At 37.1% G+C, this 24,862-nt stretch overlaps 1 protein-coding gene across 1 annotated transcript; it reads right to left on the bottom strand.

The window, feature by feature from the left end:
- Window positions 1–8,715: 8,715 nt before the first annotated feature.
- LOC127229093 (60S ribosomal protein L26-like) lies at window positions 8,716–9,228 on the bottom strand. Its single transcript, XM_051194100.1, has one exon. The coding sequence runs from the start codon at window positions 9,189–9,191 to the stop codon at window positions 8,763–8,765; it is 429 nt and encodes a 142-aa protein (XP_051050057.1). The 5' UTR covers window positions 9,192–9,228; the 3' UTR covers window positions 8,716–8,762.
- Window positions 9,229–24,862: the final 15,634 nt, after the last annotated feature.

The raw sequence follows: 24,862 nt of genomic DNA, 5'->3' as shown, positions 1-24,862 counted from the left end.
TTGAGAAGTAGCTATTTATGCCTCTTGTTTGCTTGTTTGAGTGATTTGGATTAGATGGTTTTCTGTTGTTTTATAAGGGCTTGCTATTGAGTTGGTTGAGTTCCTCACATGTTCATTATGTACCTGCCTCTAGTATTTTATTTTAAAAAATTTCTTCCCCATAGCTGGTCTCTTCATGCTATTGGTTGTTGATTTTGCTATGAAGTTTTTGGTTTGATGCACTCACGCTGTCTAGTTTCATTTCTATGCCCTATATTTGGGTGTCTAATCTAAGAATTCTGTACTTAGTGAATGTTATGTACCACTTCCTGTATTTTTGCCCCTGGTCACTAAAACTTCATAGTTAAAATTGAAATGTTTAAGTCTTTAATACATTGAAATTATTTTTTTAAAAAAATAGTGTGAGGCATAACTGGATGCTGGTGTGTAGAAGACTGCAAATAGATCCATATCTATTGCCATACACAAATGGATCAAAAATCTCAACATGAACCCAGCCATATTGAACCACTTAAGGAAGAAAATGGGAGATACCCTTGAATGAATTGGTGCAGGAGATTACGTCCTGAACATAATACCAGTAGCACAGTCATTGAGATCAACAATTAATAAATGGAACCTCCTGAAACTGAAAAGCTTCTGTAAGGCAAAGGACACAGTCAACAAGACAAAACAGCAGCCCACAGAATGGGAAAAGATATTCACCAACTTCACATCTGACAAAGGGCTGATTTCCAAAATATACAAAGAACACAAGAAGCTAGCCCACAAAACAACAAATAATCCAATTAAAAAGTACAGAATTAAATAGAGAATTCTCAATGTAGGAATCTAAAATGGCTAAAAAGACACTTAAGAAAGTGCTCAGCATCCTTAGCCATCAGGGAAATGCAAATCAAAACAACTCTGAGATACTATCTTACTCTTGTCAGAATAGCTAAAATCAAAACCACCAAAGACAGTTTATGCTGGAGAGAATGTGGAGAAAGGGGCACACACCTCCACTGCTGATGGGTGTGCAAACTCAAGCAGCCACTTCAGTATGGCAGTTCCTCAGGAAAATGGGAATTAGTCTACTTCAAGATCCAGTAATTTCACTCTTAGGCATATACCCAAAAGATGTACATTCATACACCAAGCACATCTGTTCAGCTATGTTTATAGCAGCATTATTTGTAATAGCCAGAACCTGGAAGCAACCTAGATGCCCCTCAACTGAAGAATGGATGGCAAGATAGAGAGAGACAGAGACAGAGACAGAGACAGAGAGACAGAGAAAGACAGACAGAGACAGAGAGAAAGAAGAGAGAGACAGAGAGACTATAAAGGAGGGAACCATCATATATAGGTTTAAAGAGAAACCTGACTCTAGAGAAATGTCCAGAGACCTACAAGGATGAACCCAACTAATAATCTGAGCAACAGTGGAAGGACTACCTTATATGCCCTTCCCTGATAATGAGATTGATAACTAACTTATATGCCATCATAGAACCCTTATATAGTGTCTGATAGAGACAGAGATAGACACCCACAGCTAAACACTGAGCCGAACTCTCCTGGAATCAAGTTGCAGAGAGAGAGGAGTGATAAGAAAAGGGGTCAAGACCAGACTACAGAAACCCACAGAGACAGCTGACCTGAACAAGGGGGAGCTCATGGACCCCCCCCCCAGACTGATGGCTGGGAAACCAGCATTGGACAGACTCAGACCCCCTGAACGCGGGTCTCAGTTAGAAGGCCTGGGCAGTTTAAGGGACCTCTGACAGTGGAACCAGGATGTATCCATGGTGCACACAAGGACTTGGGGAGCACATTCCCCATGGAGGGATACTCTCTTAGCCTAGAGGCAGGAGGGAGGGCCTAGTCCCTATCCCAAATGACTTGACATATTTTTGATGATCCCTCCTGGAAGGAGTCACCCTCCCTGGGGGGGGGAATGGAATGGGAGGGGGTATTGAGCACATGAAAGGGAGGGAGAGTGAACTGGGATCAATATGTAAAGTAATAAAAATAATAAATATTAAAAAGATATGAGAAAAATAGAATGGATGGAGAAAATGTGGTACATTTACTCAATGGGGGAAAAAATAGAATCCTGAAATTGAAAGGGAAATGGATAGAACTTGAAGAAACCATCCTGAGTAAGGTTACCCAGTCACAGTTACAAAGAGACAAACACAGTGTGTACTCACTCATATATGAATTTTAGACATAGAGCTAAGTATTACCAGCCTACAATTCACTCTTTCAGAAAAGCCAGGGAACAAGGAGGACTCTAGGAAAGACATACATGGTCTGCCACAGAAGTGAAAAAGCAAAAGATCTCCTGAGCAAATTGGGAGCATGGAGGAAGTCAAGAGGGAGTTAGGAGAAAGAAAAGGGGAGAAAAGGAAGGGAGAGATGGGCATGAGGGAACAGGAAGATTGAGACAGGGAAAGAATAGAGGAGAAAAAGAAAAGAGTTACCATAATAGAGGGAGCCATTATAGATTTAAGGAGAAATCTGACACTAAGAAAATGCCCAGTGATCTATAAGGAGGAATCCAACTAACAATCTAAGCAATAGTGGAGAGGCTACCTTTATTGCCCTTATAAGTTAATGAGATTGACAACTACCTTATATTCCATCCTAGAGCCTTCATCAGCAGCAGAACCAGACACCCAAAGCTAAGCACTGAGCCAAACTCCTGGAATCCAGTTGCATAGAGGAAAGAGTGATGAGTAAAGGAGTCAAGAACAGCCTGGAGAAACCCACAGAATCAGCTGACCTGAACAAGGGGGAGCTCATGCATCCCAGTCTGATAGCTGGGACACCAGAATAGGACTGACCCAGACCCCCCCCCCGGAATGTGGGTGTTAGTTAGGAGGACTTGACAGTCTATGGGGCCTCTAGTAATGGATCAGTTTTTAACCCTCATATACAAGTGGATTTTGGGAGCCCATCCCATATAAAGGGATACTTTCTCAGCCTAGACACATGGGGGGAGGGCCTAGGCCCTGCCCCAAATAATATGACAGACTTTGAAGACTCCCCATGGAAGGCCTCACTCTCCCTGGGGAGCAAAAAGGGGATTGGCTGGGGTTTGGTATGGGTGACAGGGGAGGATGGCAGGGTGAAGGAACTGGGATTGACATGTAAAAGAACTTTGCTTCAAATTTAAATTAAAAAAGGAAACAAAATGGTATGAAATGAAGCTTTAATCTCATTTCATATTTTTTTCATATAGAATTCTAGTTCTCTCAGGACTGTTCACTGTGAAGACTTAGGTTTCTCTGTGATGTATTCTGGGCATCTTGTTCAAAGCCCACTGATTAAAAACGCATAGGTTTGAGGTCCTCAACTCTTTATTACTCTCATGAGTCAGTGTGCCTGTTGTTCTAGTGACAGAGTGGTATTTTTTTCAAAACTTTCAACATATTTCACACATATCACAATGGAACAGAGATATAGTCTGATGTCAGAAGTGACCAAGGTAGCACCAGCTTAGGAAAATAGTCAAAGCATGTAGAATCAACTACAGCCTGCTTTAGAAAATGACAGAATTTCTAAATTCTCTGTCACAGTCAAAAATAATAATTTACTAAGACCAAGGGAAAGCATAAGGACAAAAAGAATAAATATTTCTATGAGACTACTCTATGGTTGATTGAATGTGTATAATATTTATACATTTACATATGCCTATATACATTGAATTTCATTTCCCTCTAGTGTATAAATACTCTGCAATTGTAGTTTTTACAAAACATATAACAAGTAATTCATTCAAACTGTCATAAATAGCAAAAAACAATAACAAAGGGTGTCAGATTAAATAATTTAGAACACAGTTTTCTATATGAATATATGATATATATATATATATATATATATATAGTTTGTCTTCTTATATTCACATACTAACAGATATATATGTGTATTAAAGAGAGAGATGCATAGTATTCTACTGTTTATTTTTGAAATATTTTGGTTTTAATTTTAATTATGTATGAATACATACACATGACTGCAGTTACCCATGGAAACCAGAGGTGCTAGAGCCAGTGAAGACAGCATATAAGGAAAAGGTGCCCAGAGCTAAAGTTAGTCTAAAACAGCATCAGTCACAAAGGGCAGCCTGAAGACATGAGTGAGTTACAAGACTGCAGGAAATAAAACAGAGACTACAATATATGTATTAGATCCAGAACAAATGTGCCTTACATGAACTGTTTTTATCCTCATTTCAGAGTAGACTGGAAGTATTGAAGCCACAGATCTGATTCCTGAATGTGATGCAATAAAGTATACAAAAAAAAAAAAAAGAGAGAGAGAGAGAGACAAATGAAAGCTGGCTATGCATGTACCCTATATACATTGATTTAAAATGATGGGTCTAGATACCAGTCAAAGGAACATGAATTTTAAGCCGCTTCAGAACCGGATCTGCAGTATTTGTTTTAATCTTCATTTCCTCTATCTGATATGATTTTCATGCATTATAGAGAACATTTGTTTAATTAGTGAATGAGTTCTTCCTCTCCCATTAAAACATACTTTATAGTTCTATTTATCAGGATCAAACTTATGTACATAAACACTTTGATGTCCAAACACTAAAACAGATAACCATATTTTATCACAAAGCCATCACCATCCTTTTGACTTCAAATATGATTTGGTAAAATGAGAACTAGATCTACATAAGCTACCTTGTGTAAAGGGGGCAGTACTGGAGGAAGATAAGAGGCTGCCTTCTCAGGCGGGAAAAGTCAGTATATGAGTGTACACCTGCATATAAGTCAACAAACTGGACACTTAAGATCTGGGCATTTGACTCAATATGATTGACACATGCAACAACAATATAAGCCAAACATGTAAGACATATTTTGAGAAAATATGCTTTTATCAAAAATGTATATTTTAGAAATCATTTGACTAATCAAGCATGCCTTGTGTAGGCAGATTTCTGATGTAGGAAGCAGGAGAGGGATTTTTGGTGTTGAAGCTTAAACTGCATCCTGCCTAAATACCCAAATAATAATCACTGAGCAGCAAAAGGGCTGGGTTGGCAAGAAGACTTGAACCTGCCTCTTTTCATTAGCTTTCCTGTGCAGTTTCTTCTCTCCCTTGCTCCCTTTCTTCCTTCTTTGCCTCTTTCTTTGTTTCCCAGGCCCATTTCTTCTACTTTTATTTTTCTCTATTTGCTAGTTTCTGAGTAATATGTAAGCAGAGTTTGAGGAATTGCTCTAGGTTTCTTACAACAGCACCTGGCTATACTACCTGGAGCCCAAGCCATCTTTAGCATCCTTCACTGTTGCATGTAGATTGGGAAGTGATTTGCTCAGCATACAAATGAGTCACATAACACCAGCAGCAAAGAAAGTAATCAGATCTTAGTTTACTTGTAAGGCATTAAGGAGAAAAAATTTTAATAAATAAATGTGGATTATTTTTATGATGAGTGCAATCTTCTTAAACTAATAACCAGAGAAGAGCTATGATTGTTACATGTCTAAAACTCCCAAATGGCAAAATATAATTAAAGTTCAAACTGTTGAACAAATAAACCTGTTAAATACATAATATTATCAGGCAAAATAGCTATGTGTTTATCACTCTGCCACTGTAATTACATTCACTGAAACTCTTCATGCATATATTCATATCTTGCTAACATTATAGAGGCTAAAATATAAATTGCAGGGAACTGAGCATGGTTTCAATAAGAAAGAGTGTTCTAAAAGTGCTTGTTATTAAAAAGTAAAAGTCTTAGATTCAATGTAGCTACTAATCGCTTGACTGAATGTGTTGGCACTGATCTCAACTAAGTGATTAGTGTACCACCACTTGGTATAGGGTAGAAAATCTGTGACACTATCTCTGCAGCTCTTCTGGAGAATAAGAAAAAGACACTGTTCATTTGAGCTGAAGAAAAAGAAAATGCCAGAAAGTGAATGGGCCTAGATTACTACTACTGTGAAAATAAAAGTCAAATACTTTTATGTATTTTCAACTAACTTTTAAATATCACAAGTAATTTGGTAATTGAGTCAATGTAGGGTCAAGAAAGTGTGTTGGTTCTTAAGAGTCAGGAAATTAATTCCCTTGGTCTGAAATTGTATCCAAAATGCAAGCCAGAGCAAAACTTAGAAAGGATTTCCGAAGTCTTGACAAAATGGTGCCAAAGATTACATGGAAAAGGAGAAATATACAAGGATATTGCATTACTTGAATAACAAAGGAAGATGGGTGGTGTGAGGCAGAGAAGAAGAAGGAAAAGCCGTAGGTACTGTGAGATAGGATTCCTGGAAAGAATCTGTCTCCAGAGACTGATATTAGACTGCAGTACTGTGGAGAGGTTGGAATGTTACAGGTCCAGAGACTGACTATCTTATCTTAGGCTAGTTCTAGCCCTCTGGATTAGCCATTCCCTGTCCACCTCTGTGTCTTAACTAACAGAAAAAAAATCTTTGAGATCTATTAACTTAAGAGACCACTAGTTCCCACCAATTCAAAAATGAAAAATGTATTAGATAGCATCAGTTTCCCTGATTTGGCTCTAAACTACCTTTCTATGTACCATCAATATTTTTTTTAACTTGCCTAGACTAATGGATTTCTTTGTTCTGTAACACTATAAAGCTTCATGAAACTGCTTCCACATTGGGACATGTGGGGGTAACTTAAATTGGTTGTTCTCTGGAGCTATGGTCACTCAAAATGGCTCCAGGATAAACTATCTCTCACACCCTTTAAGATGAGAGCTATGGTTTTTGAATCTACACAGTGAAGACAGAGATCATCTACATTGCTAAATTAATAAGATACTGCTAATATAGAAGTGGAGATGAGAAACATTTAATAATAGTTACACACATTCTTAAGTAACAAGGACAAGAATTAATATATCCCCCTTTAAAAATGCCTATTAATAATTAGTTCAATTTTACTTTGATGTTCATTAATTTCCATGTAGTGTATTTTATCATTAAAATATTTAAAATATATGGGGATCTTAAAAACAGAAACAATACAGGTAACATATGAGTTAAAGGGATGTGAATACTCAGAGATTTTTTCCAAACCAGTTTTTGTGTCCATAATGATAACCATTTGGAGATGGACAGTTTATACTGTACTATATTTTGAAATTACTTACTGTAGTTAAATTTTTTTGTGAGGTGAAATTGAATGTGTCCTTCTTTCTGATAAACTTTTCAAATTCTGTATTTTAAAATAAATGCTATAAAATACTGCTTCTATACTATTCTGCCTTTAAAATGTTATCAAACTTTCTTAGCTTTATTGCTCTCCTGCTACAGAGGATATCAAACTGATTGTTACTTAAGGAATATGAAGTTTAAGGAGATTTTAAAGAGTTGCCTAAGTATGAGCAAGCAGTTAATTACAGAATTAGCAATTTGCATTAGTGAGGGGCAATCTTGATTGTTAACTTGGTGGTACTATGATTCACCTAGGGGACACAATTCTGGGTAGAGTGATACGGTTGTGTTCAGAGAAGCTTAAATGAGAAGGGAAGACCCACTGTAACTGTGGGTGACACCATCACTTGGGCTGAGATCATAAACTGAATAAAAAGGAAGATGGTGGAGCACAGGCCCTTGTCACACTCTGCTTCCTGAATGTGAATACAGTGTAACTAGCTGCCTCATGTTCCCAGATCACGTCCCTCCCATCTTGACAGACTGGGTTCTCAAAGTGTGAGCCAAAATAATCGACTGAGTTTTTGTTACCCAGTTTTCACAGTAATGAGACAGAACTAACAGCATTACACTCCCTAGTAGAAGTTTTCCTTCAAGAGACTTCCATGGTGCCGCAGGAATGCAGTTTCCAGAGCAGAGGTGGACAGAGAGACAAGCCTGGTGCTAGTGAAGATTCCATGCAGTGTTTTCAGAGGAAGCAGAACCGAGAGAGAACTCTGCTGACCTGAGATCCTTGTGGAATAAACAGGATGCAAACACAGGCAATCAGATGGTTTGAAATTTACCAGTGAAGGATGTATTTAAGCACTGAACAAAAATTTGGGCCAGATCACTTGGCACTGGTCACAAAATACCATGTACATTGGGGGCCATTGTTGAGGAGGTTATGGTGTTCCTGGTTTTTGAAGAGTTATGGCCACAGGTGAGATCTATGAAGTGAGTATTTTGTTCTTTGGGGATATGATCAAAACTCCCAACCCTCTATAACATGGCACCAAAGCCCTGTGACATGTGTTTATTGGCAAGAAATGCCCAGGAAGGGAAATTCTTTTTCCTTGGGAGAATTCATTCTTTCTTTTATTATACTTTACTTATGAAGTGTCCCCCAGAAGTTTCAAATATTGAAGCCTTGCTCCAATGAAGGCATTATTGATAGGCAACTGGAAAGTGAGTTTGGTAAATGCATCCATGGACTAACTCACTGATGAGTTCTTAACTGAGTGGGCTGTAATGATAATGAGTTAGGTCATCAAGAGCATCCTCTACAAGTATGCTCTATGTCTGTAACTTGCTCAGTTTTGACTACCCTCTCCTCTTCCCTCCCCTCTTTCTTATCCCACTCTCAGACACAATGAAGTACAGAGCTTTGTGCTATCACACACTCACACTGCCTTCCATAAAATTCAACCATCTCTCTGACCTGAAGAAAGGAGGTCAAAGAGCTGTGATCTGAAACTATGACACTATGAGCCAAAGTAAATGTTTCTTTTCTTTTTTCTTTTTTTTTTTTAACTTAAACAGTCTTTAATGAAATCTGTGTATGAGACGCCCCTACTCCTGCATCTTCTCAATCGTTTCTTCCTTGTATTTGCCCTTCTCCTTTCCTACTTGTCGAGACTTGGCTTTCCTTTCCAGGATCTTCTTGCGGTCTTTGTCCAGCTTTAGCCTGGTGATAACCACCTTGCTGGGGTGGATGCCCACATGGCCATTAGCCTTTTCTTGCTGTACTCGTTCAATGTAGATGACATATTTCTTCCTGTACACCTGGACCACTTTGCCAATCTGCTGACCTTTGTAGTGTCCTCGGACAACCTGAAATTCATCATCCTTTCGAATGGGCATAGATCGAACATTGTACTTCTGTTTCAGCTCTTTGGAAAGCGGGGAAGACATGATCTTCCTCCGAATGTGAGAAGGTGCATTGAAATGCCGTTTGCGGTTCTTGCTTCGATCAGAAGTCACGAAGGGATTGAACTTCATTTTGGCGGCTGCGATCCAGCGATGGCCGCAAAAGGAAAGAGCAAATGTTTCTTCTTTTAAGCACACTTTACTGATATATTTTGTCACAGTCTCCGAAAGCTAACCCATAAAACTGGTTTTGTTGGGCAAACTCATCATTTTACAAAACAGACTCATGTATGATAGGGGGATAAGTGACCAGTGGGTAATATATTCTATCTGCTTTAACAGTACACATGAACACAGTCCCACAATTAGACCAAGCCTTGTGTCAGACCAAAAATAGTCAGTGCTACTGACCATAAGGAGCTTTTGCTGTGGTAGCCTCTGTGGTAGTCCTCATTGGGTGAACATGTGTCACTGGCACACTGTTTGTGGCATATCACTAAGACTGAAACATTTCATCCCAAAGCTACTCCATACACTTTTCTGCAATGTATAATTGAGTCTACAGTATGGTAAGGAAGCTTAGAGGTATTTACTAAAATATGCAGAGATGGGACCTGATGCACCAGGCAACTGAAATAGACATCTCTCATATAGAGCCAAGCATGAGCCTGTATGTCCTACTTATCATAGAAATATGAATAAAATATAATAAGCCAGATATTTTTTTTTTTGCTGTTGCTATAGTTTAGACTCTAACCATTTTGTTTTCTGAGCATACAATTAACATCAGTTCCAGCAAAGGACAGTGCGCTATCAGGCTGTTACATCCAATATTAACACCACATTACAAACAGGAATTATCACCTTTTAGAGTATACAGAAGAATATCTGAATGATGCTAATCCTTTAATCTTTTATTTCTTAATTGAAATTAAATTCAACTCATATCCTTTTGTCTATACAGTCAAGTTACCAGGGGTGAGGGAGAACAAAAACAATCCTCCACTGACTTGCTTATTTCCAAGGGCTTTTTGTGAAATATTGAAAGGGCAATGGGCCAAACATAAGGCAGTTAGCTATCTGCAGATGCTGTGCTGGATAAATCTTGCAAAAAATGTATAAATAATATAATTAACGACCTGGGTCCCTCTTGCACAAGATTTATATAGCATACATGCAATGTGGGAGACATACAGTATATGTAAATACCTAAATTGGATAATTCAAACATAAAAATATATTATAAGTTAGTGATTATTATTTTAAATTTATATTTCTCATATTTCCAATGCACAAGTTCATATATTTCTTGGTTTCTGCATTTCCATATCCCGCACACAACCTTAACTTTGAAATATTGAACAAACTATCAAGCAAGCATTAATCCACAAAGATAAAGCATTATGCTTGTTCACACCAACCACCTGAAAGCAGAGTCTCTTTTTATAACGAGGTGTTTGCTAGCAGCATGATGGAGTAGTTCTCAATTGGCATTGACAAGCTTATTCTGAGTCTGCCTTCTTCCAATTGCATGCTGGCTGTGTGCTCACTTGCTGTGGACCACACCATGAACTTGGGTAGAATTCTTGAAATTTCCTCTTGTTTAATATCAGTGACATGAGCTGCAGAAAATGTTCCTTAAGCTTGCTGAGGAGGGTGATTGTCGATTTCTTTGGTTGGCACACTTTATTTTCTCACTTAATAGGAAGGAATGTGGGATGGGGCATCTTTATTTAGCTCTACAATGGATGATTTTCCAGCCTCTTTCATGCATTCTCTTTGGAGAGACAGACCTGGAAATCATTTCTTGCTCTATTTATGACTCCTAGTGCATTGTCAGGGTTTTTTATTGACTATAGCTTTCAAGTTAAAATGAACATGCTCACTTCTTATTTTCTTAAAGCAAATATAACAGCTTTCATCTTTGGTCACTGAAGCAATTTCTTCTTTATGCAGGCTCTCATACAAGGGTCAGGTTCATAATCATTTGTGACAAGAGTTTGACTAATGAAAATCATAGAAATGCCCTCTTCATGTGGATGAAGTGTCTGTGTACTGGGCCTGAACCCCCACCCCCAGCTCTCATTTATCTGGTTGTCTTTTTCTTTCTAAGGAAGTGATGACCAGTCTCACTGTTTAATCACACCTAGAAATTACAGAGGTGACTATGTTAATGTCACACCTTCCTCAAAGAAGCATATTAAGTCAGTGTCTCTCTAGGTAATGAGAGAAAATTAAGAGGTAACAACTCTTTTAGTAAGGGCCTTAGATTCTAATTATAATCAAAATTATATTTGAAAAAAGTGTCTTTCAAATTTATATTTGAATATCAATTTCCATATTGACTTGGATTCTATCGTACCAGCCTTCAATGTTTTCTTCTTTCCTTTAACCTCAGTTGCCTTCTGTTTGCCTGTCTTTAGGAGACTCCAATTCAGTTAGTCAGTATATAATACAGACAGGCTTTCTCTACCTACAAATGTTATTTATATGTATTGTATTATATTGTATTGTATTGTGGCTACTCCTTCAAGTTCCTCCCCAGTGAATGAATTCCTAATTGTGCAAGGATAAGCAGTCATAACTGTTGCATGAATTGAAAAGCCAAATAAAGAAATAGTCCTGCAAAAAAGAAAAATGAAGGGTAGAGATAGAACAATACCTATCAAAAATTAAAAAAAGTCTGTGTGCAAATAGCAAATCTGCAATAAATCCATTGTTGAAACTATCTTTCTAGTTACTTTTCAATTCTCATCTTGGTAATAGTTTCAGGGATTTTTTCCTGACCTTTGAAAAAGCAAATCTAGTTGGGCAGTGGTGGTTAATACCTTTAATCCCAGCACTCAGGAGGCAAATGTAGGAGGATCTATGCTAATTCAAGACCAGCTTGGTCTACAGAGAAAGTGTCAGGATAAGCTTCAAAGCTACAGATAGAAGCCTGTCTCAAACAAACAAACAAAAGACCCAAAACAAAACAAACAAGTCTATTTCTATAAACTTGCTCCATTATATTGCTTTTAAGTGTATTTTTGCTTATTTACATGAAAAAGATTATTCTATTCCTGGTCCTTACTTTGACTTTGACATTGATTTATATTATACAAACAGTCAGGGTAGAGTAGGTAAAAAGAACTAAGTACTGTCCCCAGGGAAGGAACAGTTTTCCACAGGAGCAGAACTTTTATATATAATTTGCAAAAACAAAAAATGTAAATACTGACAGAAGCCCTTTTGCCTAATCTTAAGGAAGGAGATGTTGTTACTCACCCCTGAATTTCCAGCTACTATCACAATGCCTGGGATTTTACAACTAATTATTGCTAAATGCATAAATTCTGCTCATTAACATGTTTTAGAAGTTCACTTTGCTATGTGATTATTCCTGGCCCACACATGACCATGGAGTACTTGAAATGTGGCTTGAGTTGTGTCTCGTATAACATACACTGAGATTTACAATTAGAAAAAAATTCAATCTACAAAAACATTAATATTATTAATATTTTACACAGCTTAGAGCTTGAGATAATGTAATACTTGTTTCCTCTAAAGTGGAATAATCCTTCCTGGAAGTTCACAGTAATATTGAAATTCCTAACTTACAAGATTCAAAAAGCTAGGGAAACAAAGACTCTGGAGCCTCCTCCCTCAGTTTTATCAGCAATAAACATTTTCTAAGATTAAGATTATTCAGCGGTATAACTCTAAGTTCCAGAGGGAAATCTAGGGATTTACCATACTTAAGTCATTGTCTATTCTGGGATGGGCTTACCAATTAAGTTACTACTTGACTTACCAATTCCTTTATAAGTAGTACCTCACTCATATTCTTGGGGGAAAATTCAACTCTACATTTCTTTTAGACACTGCTCTGTCTAAGAGTTCAGAGAACATCGTGAGCTAATTGATGAGCCACCAAAAATAAACTCAGACAACCTGGATGAATCATATTTCTCAATGACTCATACATCTACTTTAGAGATTGAATAGTATTAAGGTCACAACTTAGCCAGTCCCCTAAAGCAAAGCATTGGGATATTGTTTTCCATTGTTATTTTTATAAAAATTATACATTCTATTTTTCTTTAACTTCTGCGTTATCTACTATGGTGTTATATATGCATATTCCATCTCTTCAGTTCCAATCCTGATCAGGAAGAGAAAGGAGATTCTCACCTGGTAATATACATAGACAGCCATTCATAATGATCTGATGATCTGGTCTTAACCTTCCTCTCCAATACTTCTTCTTTCTGTTGGCTTATTAGCTCATGTATTAAATGCAAGAAAAATCACAATCATTTACCAAGTATGTTCCAAAAGTATATCTTTATAATATCCCCCCACGTGTGTGTGTTAAACAGTTCTAATGTTGCCTGCAATTCAGTGATGGCTTTTGTTTTAACCTGAGCTATCTGATAATGGAATCCAGCCTCTTATCCTATGATCTCTGTTCACTTTCACAAGAATGGAGAAATTTCTGTTCTCTAAACAAATCAAGTTTGTTCTTACCTTAGGAACTTTACACATGCTTTTTTTTTTCCTTTTGACCCTGAGTATCTACTATTATTTCATCATTTCATTCATGAGATCATTTGTTTTTCATCCTTGAAAACATATTTGTAAAGACATCCATGTATTAACATACCATTATTCACCAGTAATACTGAGTGGTTTTTCTAAGTATTTTTATAACACTTAAAACAATGAAAATATTATGTGCCTTACTCATTTGGAAAATTAAGTTTTTATCTTGGGTTTCCAACATCAAGCTCAGTTCTTCATACACATTTCCCACTGACTGTCTGGAGGAATTTTTCTGGTAGGAATATGGGACCTCTGAGCAGGAAAACCTTTAGCTAAGGGGTCATGAGATTGCAGATTAAGCTGACATCTTCAGAACTCTTGAGATTTCTCATTCTAATTTGGGAAACAGAGAGGTGAATCTTTGGGAAAAACGGTTTCTTGTGTAAGCTTGAAGATCTGAGTTTGCTCACCAAAATTCACATGAAGAAAGGAGAGAACTGGCTTATACAAGTTTTCCTCTAAGCTCCACACAAATATATCATATGTCCTACTTCAACATGCACAGACAAAGTAAATAAATAAAAATTATATATATTTCTAATAATTTATAAGGTTTGTGCTAGTTATCTTATGTTATCTAATATTCATGAAAATACATCTTAATTTTGCATTTATTTTGTGTGGGAGGGATCATGTGCCTGCCACCATGAATAGGTAGAGGTCAGAGAATAACTTGGGATACTCATTTCACCCTCCGTATTTGTATTAGTTATTCTTCTGTTGCTGAGAAAAAAAATCCATAAATTAGGCAACATATGGAAGAAAGACCTCGTTTTGTCATATGGTAACAGAAGAAAATGTCCATCATGATAGGGACCTAGGGTAGCAAATGGCAGGATGGTAGCTAAAGAGGAAACTGAGAGATCACATCTCCATTTATAAACAATAAGCACAGATAGCAAACTGGAAATGAGAAAAGACTATGCACACTCAAAGACTACCCCTGGTGATATACTTCTTTCATCAAAGCTATATTAACATTTCAAACAGTACCACCAATTGGGGACCAAAGTTTGAACATTTGTACCTATGGGAACGATTCTCATTTAAAACATTATATTCTATTCCATGGCTCTCATAGGTATACAGCCATGCCATAATGTGAATTGTGTTTACTTAAACTTTAAAGCTCCCTGTAGTCTTTTAGAGACCCAACTTTGTTTTAAAGTCCAATTCAAGGCAGTCTCTTAACTATAATCCTCTGTAAAAATCAATAAGAAAATTTCATACTTCCAACACCAACACACAATGTGAAGGAGTATGCATTCACATTTCTAATGAAAGAAATGGGAGCCTAGTGAGGAAACAGTGGAGCAAAGCATGGCTGAAGCCCCATGGAACAAGTACCAAAGTCTGTAGTGCAATGTCTTGTGTCTGTGATTTAGTTTCAGAGGACTTAAATGGTTCTTCCCCTCCAGCTTTGCTGCCAGTTTCCATTATATATGCAACTCTCTTTGGTAGATATGCCAAAGTTGTGGCATTGCAAACATCTTGGGTTCTTTACTGTAATGAGGACTTTGCTTGCATAGCTCCACAGTATAGCATCTCTTTTGCCATCTAAGGGCCTTCATCCTTCCCTGAGAGATTCCTCAGAGTTAAAATAAACACCTTCACTCTTGTATCCTTCATGTCTTTAAAGCTAGCACCAGTTAGCCAAATTCAACTGCGAGTTTGGGATGATTTGCTGGACACTGTCCTCTTTGAATCACATTAGCAACAGAGTTTTTATCTAGTTAATGTCCAGGAGCAAAAACCTGCTGGGATATCTTTCAAAAGTTGTAGGTTTATCAGCACAGAATATTGCCTTCTAGGCACCTTCCTCATTATTCCAGTGTACATCAGGCCTCTCTTCAATGACATTAATCTCTTTAATGATTACAGAATCTTTTAGCATGTCACTTGGTTGCAACATTAAGCTTCCTAGAGGCCCCTTTCTCTCTAAACTGTATATTTTGAATTTCTTTATATCCCACTTGTTATTTTTCATTATAGATTTGTCTAAGTATACAACAATGCTATAAATCCAATGTTATTCTCTCTTGAAACTGCTGTCTCCACACTAATTAGTCCATTACTTTTTAATTTATTCTCAGTCAAGTTCTTAGGGCATGAGAAGAAGGCAGCTAGATTTATTTTTGACAAAGTATCATATAAATAGCCTTTAGACAAAATGTAAAGATTGTTCCCCATGAAACGTCTTGAGCTGTGCCTCCACAGAATACATCTCTCAGATTTATGGTCTTCTAGTCTTACATTAGAACCAATCTTTATATTCTTCTTAACAGATTTTCTAGTCTGAAATAACAAAGTATACTACATTATAATATATACCTGTAGTCAATCTCTCTCTCTCTCTCTCTCTCTCTCTCTCTCTTTCTCTCACTATATATATATATATATATATATATATATATATATATATATAGTGAGTTTATCATAGAAACGGGCTGCTCTCAAGTACCAAGATCTATAGTAGTTACTTTTCTGCTGCAAGGAAAAGAATACCATGACCAAGTCAAACCACAGAAGGATGAGTTTAGCTTACTTATATTTCCAGGAGGGCGGTGGTAGTGGTAAGAATCAGTCATAACATGGTTCAGGCATGAAAGGAAGTGTTAGGCATGGAGGCAATAGCAGGAAGCCAAGAGATCACATCTTTCATCACAAGAATGAACCACAGAGAACAAATTAGTAATGGGTCAGAATATGAACTCTCAAAGCCCAACCCCAATGATGTATTTACCCCACAAAGCTATAACTCCTCCTCAAACAGAGCTGCCAACAATGAACTAAGTATTCAAATACATAAGCCTATGGCACATATCTTTATTAAATCATTACAATGTTCAATATTGTTAGGTGCTTCATGGATCAAGCTAGTTGGACTTCAAGCTTCCAAAGACTCTTCTGGTTCATCGAACCCAATTTTCTTAGGCATACCATGATTGTGGGTTTTACCGAGTCGTGCTCAATAAATTCTGGAGATTAAAATACAGGCCTTTGTGTTAGCATAGGAAAAGCTTTTTATCCATTGGCCTTTCTCCTTACTATTCACTGAATCGTTTTTGACAAAAGATTGTTTCAAAGCTGATACAGATTAGCAGTTAAATACTTAATTTTACAAAGTAAATCAATAAACATTAAATAATTCATCTACAATGAGACTGAAAGTTATTATCTTTTATGTGGTTACAGAAACACCAAAAAAAAAAAAAAAAAACACTTTGTTGTCTGTCTCTTTTTCTCTTTCTCTCATACATAATTATACATATGCATACATAAGCATGCACATACTCAGCACAACATCTTCACTACCAAAAGAATTCAATAAGTGTGTGTGTGTTTACACCATCAAAATCCTTCATTCAGTTGTTAAAAATTTCAAAGCCAATAGAAATTTCAGAGCCAGGGAGATTGATCAGTAGCTACAAGCAGTTGCTGATGTTGCAGAAGACCAGAGTTTGGTTCCTGGCACCTTCACAGATATTTCTGGGTTCCATAATTATTTGCATGCACATGGTACACATAAACACACATAGGCACACATACACATAATAAATTAATAGTAAAATTAATAGTAAATTAATAGTAAAATTAAGAAAACACTTAATTGAGGAAGTTCATTTATAGTTCTAGAAGTGCAGTTCATTTTCATCATGGCAGTGAGAATCATGGCAGTATGCTGGCTGACATGGTGACGGCTACATCTTGATTAGAAGGCAATAGGAAGTAGATGGTGACACTGAACAGTATCATGAACAAAGGAAACCTCAAAGCCCATCCCCACAGTGAAACTCATCCTCCAATAAAGCCAGACCTACTCCAACAAAGCCACACCTCATAATAGTGAAACTCGTTGTGAACTTATGAAGGCCAATTACATGCAAACTACCATATTCCATTCTCTGGCCTCAAAAAGCTTTTAACAATATGGTAACGAAAAATGCATTCAGTCCAACATCAAAGGTCTATTATATTTTTAACAATATTTGAAAGTCCAAAGTTCAAAGTCGCTTCTGAGATTCATGCAATCTATTATCTATAATCCCATGCTAAAATCAAAATAATAATAATAAAAAATAGGTCACATACTTCCAACATATAATGGCATATGATGTACCTCATCATTCCAAAACATAAGAAAGGGAGCCAAGTAATGATATACTGGACCAATACTGAAAACCAGCTGGGCAAACTCCAAACTCTCATCTCCGTGTCTGATATCAAAATATTTTTCAGATCTCCCTCTCCATTCAGTTCTGTTGACTGCAACATATTTCTTTCTCTTATGCTTGTTTCCAATCCCTGTTAGTAGCTCTCCTTAGCAGGTATCCCAAGACTCTGGCATCTATAACATCTTGGTGTCTCCAAGGCAAGCCAGGCTTCAACTTCACAGCTTCACACAATGGCTTCTCTTGGCCTCCATTCAGGGACATTCTGGCCTCAGCAGCTTTCCTTGGACATGAAGGCCTGCTTCTTCTGTCCTTAACTCTAAGGCCAAAACCATGTGGTCAAAGATGCCATGTTTTACTGATTGCTGGGGCTGGGACATGGACCCCTCATTCAATTACATCTTCACTGGTTTTCTGTCTTTCATTGCCCAAAGTTGGCTGTCCTGAAACTTGTTCTATAGACCAGGCTGGCCTCAAACCTACAGATCTTCCAGGCTTTGCCTTCTGGATACTGTAATTAAAGGTGTGCACCACCACCACACCTGCATCTTAGATTTTCTTTTTACAAGTTGGAAACTTAGCTGTGTGGGATCTTGCTCTGAGGTCATTACTCCCCTTACTCAATTTTTAAAATATGTTTATATCCTTAAACACAGAATTTGGCTCTATTAAACTTCCTGATGCCCCTTTTCTCTATCTGCACATTTTATATTTTTATTTGTTCAGCTTGAGCCTTTTCCTTATAAATCTTCACCAGAGTTAACACTAATAACCATACAAAAGAATCTATATTTGTGTTGAGATTTCCTTTCCTAACAGAATTAATCTACACTTTATGCTCTGGCAGACTCTTTGGACAAAGGTATAAAGCAGCCACATTCTTCATCAAATTGTGATAAGAATGATGTCTAGGCAACATGTGAAGCCTCTTGAGATAGCCCCCCACAGTTCATCAAATCACACTCATCACCACTGTCTTCCATTCTCCTACTAGCATGGTCCATTAACCAATGCTTAAAGCATTCCACTCCTTTTCTAATCCATAGTCTCATGGTCCATTTTCCTTCAAACAAAGGCATGCTCAGGCCTATCACAATAATACCCCAGTTCCTGGTACCAACTTCTGTCTTAGTTAGATTTTCTATTGCTGGAAAGAAACACCATAACCAAGGCAACTCTTATAAGGAAAACATTTAATTTGAATGGCTTAGTTACAGTTTCAGAGGTCCAGTCCATTATCATCATGATGGATTCATTGCAGCATGCAGACAGACAAGTTGCTGGCTTCATCTTAAACAGAAGGCTACAGGAAGTAAACTCCATCACTGGGTGATATCTTGAGTATAGGATCTCAAAGCCTGTACCTACAGTGACACATTTTCTCCATTAAGGCCATACCAACTCCAACAAAGCTATGCCTTCTAATAATGACACTCCCTATGAGTTTATGGGGGCCAATTACATTTAAATTAGCAGACACACACACACACACACACACACACAACTTTCTAATTTAGCAAAGCAATGTACATCATTACTCTTTCTCAGGATGAGGGAAATTCTATCCAGCTGCCAACTTTTACATTAAACCATCAATACAAAGAAGTCAGGCTTTACCAGCTTATTCTTCCCAGTTTTTACTAACCCCATAACCATAGCCATAGAAGCTAACATTTTATAATAATTCTTTTTTATCATTTTTAAATCAAATTCCCTATGTGCCTTACCATATTTAATCATGCAGCAACCCTATAAAATAAATCACTGTTTCAATTTTGAGATTCGGAATAATGGAGGCCAAAGTGATTTAACAACTCTTCCAGGCTGCAGAATATTTAAATAGCAGAAGCTATAGTTGTATTCAAAGTAAACTTTACTCCGAAGCTTTATTTGTAAGCACTAATCCAGGCCATGTGTCTGCAACAGTATACTTATTTGGTGAGAATGTTGGAATGCTAGATTAAGGACCTAGAATTTATGTTAGACATTCTCTGGCCCCTAGAGTCATTCAAAGTAAACACAAAACCATGTTGTTGAAATCACAAGAACCTCTCTTAGAGTGTTCTTCCAATTTTTTATACTTTTCTATATTACTGCATTTCTTAGTGCATACTTTTAGTATATATGGATGACTGACACCGCTGGCTTCTTCTATAAATACACATAACCATTAAAGCAAAAACATATGCATGCATGTACGTCCATGTCTGGTTTGTGTATTTCCAATAATACAACTGCTTGAGTAACAACATACCTGTCAAAACAAAGTAAAAGACCATATTCTGGATACAATTACAGTATTATTATCACTGACATGGGTGCAATGGATGAATGTCCCGTAACTACTGCCTGTCAGTGTCTACTTCTATCTCAGCATCCAAATTAAATGGTACAGAGCAGCTGCCTGTGGACTTGGCCAGGAATACATGTTAATGCAGGACTTTGATTGCCCAGATGATTAGTTCTAATCATGGGTCAAAAATAGTAACACTGCATGGGTTGAGAGCATTTCTTTCCATGCAGGCTGGTAGCTCTGCAGTTTCTCCACAAATTCCTTCCTCCTTGCAAAATATACACAAGAATGATGGCTCTTAATAATCCATGGGGAGTAGAAAGAAGGAAGTTGACTACAATGAGGAGCAATCATCTTTATAATACTCATCCCTCAGACTTGTTACCATCCTCCCTTCCCTTGATGTTATTCCTGCAGTAGAGTATCCACCCTGTTTGTGAACTTTACTAATCATCTTTTACTATTTGACAAAGTCCCCGGATCCTCAGTACAGTGTCTTTGCACAAAAAAAAAAAAAAAAAAAAAAAAAAAAAAAAACAAGGTGAATAGTAGTTCTCATGAAACAAGCCAACAAATTTCAGTTCTATGAAGGAATGCAGTGGTATATTTGTAAATTTAAATTTCTTATTCCTGTTTGAAAGTGTGTGTATGTTGTATATGATACATGTGAAAGCTAGAAAGCACCTGGAAGTCAGAGGACAATTGCCAAAAGTCAACTCTCTCGATCCACTTTGTGGAGTCCATAGTTTCTGGCATGCTACATCATCTAGGCTAGACTGGCAACGAGTTTCCAGGCAGTCCTCCTGTTGCCACCCCGCCATCTTGCTCTAGAAGTGCTAGAGTTACAGATGTGTACTGTCACATCCAACTTTTTGTGTGTTTTGGGGATCACACTTAGGTTGTTATGCTTGTGTGGCAAGTGCTTTTACCTGAAGATCCATATTGCTGGCATAGTTAAATGTCTTGCTTTTCCCATTTCCTATTCCAGTGTACCTATTTCTATACCAGGAATCCTGAGGAAAATCAAATCATTAGGGCAATGCTTTCAAACAGTTCAACTTCAAGAACCACCCTCCAAATAGCATCAAGGCAATTTCCATCAACAACTCTGTTGTTCTAGGAAGCTTTCTGGTCTTTAGGATACTCCTCCTCTGACCTATGGAGAGACAATCTCATCTCTTTAAAGGAAAGCCAAACTTATTACAAATGAATAATTCTGACTTCTGCCTACCTTCCCTGGTTATGTTTTCATAGCAAACCTAGGGATGAATTGTCTGAGTTTTCTTTGTTTATTTTAATAGTTTTCTCAGTCATCTCCCTTTTCTAATCTGTGATTCTCACAGGCAGAGACTGCAGTCTTTGACTTCATCACAGGAAATAAGTAGAGTGAGCAGGAGCAGTGAAGTAAAGACCAGAGTTTCACTTATTTGCATATCTTTATCTGCACAGTGAAGGTTCTACAGGCTTTGATGGCAAAGTCACAGGCTATCATCCATAGGGGATAGATAAGGATTAGGCTCCATGATTGAAAACCTTTAGGGATGGAAAGAAAGCTGCATTCAAACAGAAATAAAAGGGGCCATTCTTTGGCAAATCATAAAACAGCATCTGCTGCAACAAGCCAGGGTCTGAGCCACTCTGAGCAGCATCTTTTGTTACTCAAGGATGGCAGTTTTGCTGAGACCTTTGAGGACATAAAATAATGACAGATAAAGGGTCTGTGCCAAATGAGAAACAAGGGAAAAAGTCACAATTTGATGTGCAACTACTTGATTCTCAGTCATGTGAAAATACAGAGAGGCTGTCACTTAGAGTTAATGAAGTACCTTGGTAGCGCTGGGTGACTAATTTACTGTTTTATGCAGAAGAACACACTAGCGGAGCTGTCTGGTTTCCAGAAAAAGATAAAGCCATGGACACAACACACTCCTAGTGTACCCAAATGGGCTCTCTGCCCTTGGTGTTGGCACCCTACTCCACCCCACTGACAGTTTGGCAGAACACACTGGCTTCTCTATGCAAGTTCCATGATCACAAAGCCCAGAAAATTCTTATTCAACTCACATATTTAGAGCAACAAATCATCATTGTCAGTGCTTTTAACATGAAAATTTCCAAGTACCCAATAGGATAAGCAAAAACATAATCTGGGTCAGGTTTTAGACCAAAAATCTAAATAACTGACATCACTTAACTTTGGTAGATTATTAACAAAGCTTTAAGTGTGTACAACAGATCATAAATTATTATCAGAAACAGATTGATCATTTTAAGTGCTTAAGGTTATTTTCCTGTGTTTAGCATAGAAAATGGGAAACATGAAACACATCTATCTGTACTTCATTATTTCATATCTATTCTTCAATGATTTCTTACATATTTGATTAAAGAACTAGAATCATTTTTCTCAACTTAATGATGTAACTAATAGATACTCGCCTTCCATAAAAATGACTTTGTTTTACTGCAAGGAAAATTTTGACTTTTTCTTTTAATGCCTGAAACATGAAATGAGCCAGAAGCATTTTGTGGTATGTTTATGCATACCTATGTGCAGCATTAATGAGATGTGTCAAATTTTATTTTTCTTAAGGAGCTCTTATAGTGCAACTTTCATCTTATATTGAGAAATTGACTTAGGCTTGAAGTGTTTCCAAAGGAGCACAGGTCAATGGTCTTCTCTGTGAAATGTCTATTGAGAATCTCTCTGCCATGGAAGGTTGTGGTTTACTTGTTACAAAATGAGAAACACGGATTAATGCAGAGCATATTTGTATGATTGTGTAATTGTGTATGTGTATCATTTTGTCTTTTTTTCTTCCTGTAGATCAAGGGGTAATATCAAGTGTCCTCTTCATCCATCTTCACCTTGTTCTATGCAGAAGGGTGTGTTCTTACTGAATCCAGATAGTCATTCTACTAGACTAGCTAGCCAGCAAACCTCTCAGATTCTCCAGTGCTTAAATGACTAGAATATGCCATCATTCTTGGCTTTTTGTTTTCCAAACTTGTGTCTTCATGCTTGCGTAGCAAAGATATTACCAACTAAGCCATATCTTTAGGGCTAAAACCAGTGATAATATGGCTTTGGTTGTTTAAAAATAGATGAGCTAAAATGAGTTTATTTTATTAATTCCAAAACTTCGCCAATGGCAATCTACTTTTTATATTTCTTTCAGCTTCCTTAGTGTGATATGATGAAGAGGGAATAACCAAGGACTAAAAACAGACTTGGCTTATTGGAAATGGAGAATTATATTTAATTAAGTATATTTTAAAGCAGGAGCTCAACATTTTTCTGAAGCTAGCCTGAAATTCACAATGATCATCTTGTATCAGCTTCTTGTCTTCTGGAATGACATGCCTGGATGTCGAATATGTGTTCAACAACTCAGGCAATAGAAGTCAGGTAGTGTACTACAGCAATTGACTTACAGTTGGCATGAGATTTCAGACCTATCATCCAATGTAGATTAATAAAAATTAAACTTCCAATTGGTTAAAAAAATTTCTTTTCTGCCTCCTTCCAGGGCCTTTAAGAACGGTGGGTTTTTTTTTTTGTTGTTGTTGTTGTTGTTGTTGTTTGTTTGTTTGTTTTGTGTTTTGGTGGGTTTTTTTGTTTTTTTATTGAATTCCAAAGAATTAGAATGGGTGGCCTCTTAGGCATGGTTTTACATAAATCCCCTTCTTTGCATGAGCTGAAATACCTTATCTGTTGAATACTTAAAATTTAATTATATGGAAATTTTAGATTTATGTCATCCTGAGATTAGCATGGCTTTACTTTAACTAAAACTAAAAGACCATTGGCTTTGGAAGATCAAAGAGGTCATCTGGTTGTGAATGAAACTATTTCAGGAAGACTGGGGATGTGACTTAGTGGTAGACCACTTGCCCATTATACTATCCAGTGTGCCATACCATCACTGAAAGTCAGCAACAACAATGACAAACATTGAGAAGAAAGAATAAACAGGGCAGGAGAGACAGTGTAGGAGGAAAAAGACAGAGAATAACATGTTTTTTTTTTAAAAAAAAAAAAATCCATCTCATATTGTTTGGTATTTAATACTTCCCTTTATTATGCTCTACTTATACAAAAATTTGTCACAACTCATCAAAGTAAAGAGAAAAAGTGTCAGTGGGATGCTCATACACAAAAGGGACACATATTTCATCCCAAGGTTTGGGGACCATTGTGGGAAGTAGCAGAAAGATTGTTAAGAGCCAGAGGTCAGGGAGGATAAAAACAAAATAGTATCTTTGGTACTTTTAAATTTAAGCAGCTGTGGTGTCTGTACAGGATCAAGTCAACCAACGGTCCAGCATGAAAGGAAGAGGGGCGTAAGACCCACCATCCTTAACTGAGGAACTATGGATAGTTTCTGGTGAAAGGAAAGAATGTTTTCTTTAAGGGTGTGACTGTAAGAGAGTACATCATTCTCCAGTGGCTAGTCCCACACCAAGGAGAATATGTTCAGTAAAAAATTGGGATATACATATATACATACATACATACATATATATATATATATATATATATATAGTATATGCATACACACATACATACACACATGAATACATATAAGCATACATGTGTATATGTACACACACACACACACACACACACACACACACACGGAGTTGTCCAGGTAGGTAGTAGAATAGGAAGTAGGTATATTTGGGAGGAGTTAGGTAAGGCATAGGCAGTAAAAGTTATCAAAGTATACTGTACAAAATTATCAAAGAAG

The sequence above is a fragment of the Phodopus roborovskii genome, unplaced genomic scaffold, assembly GCF_943737965.1.
Source record: "Phodopus roborovskii unplaced genomic scaffold, PHOROB, whole genome shotgun sequence".
Classification (NCBI taxonomy): Eukaryota; Metazoa; Chordata; class Mammalia; order Rodentia; family Cricetidae; genus Phodopus; species Phodopus roborovskii.
This window is presented reverse-complemented; position numbering and strand designations above follow the sequence as displayed.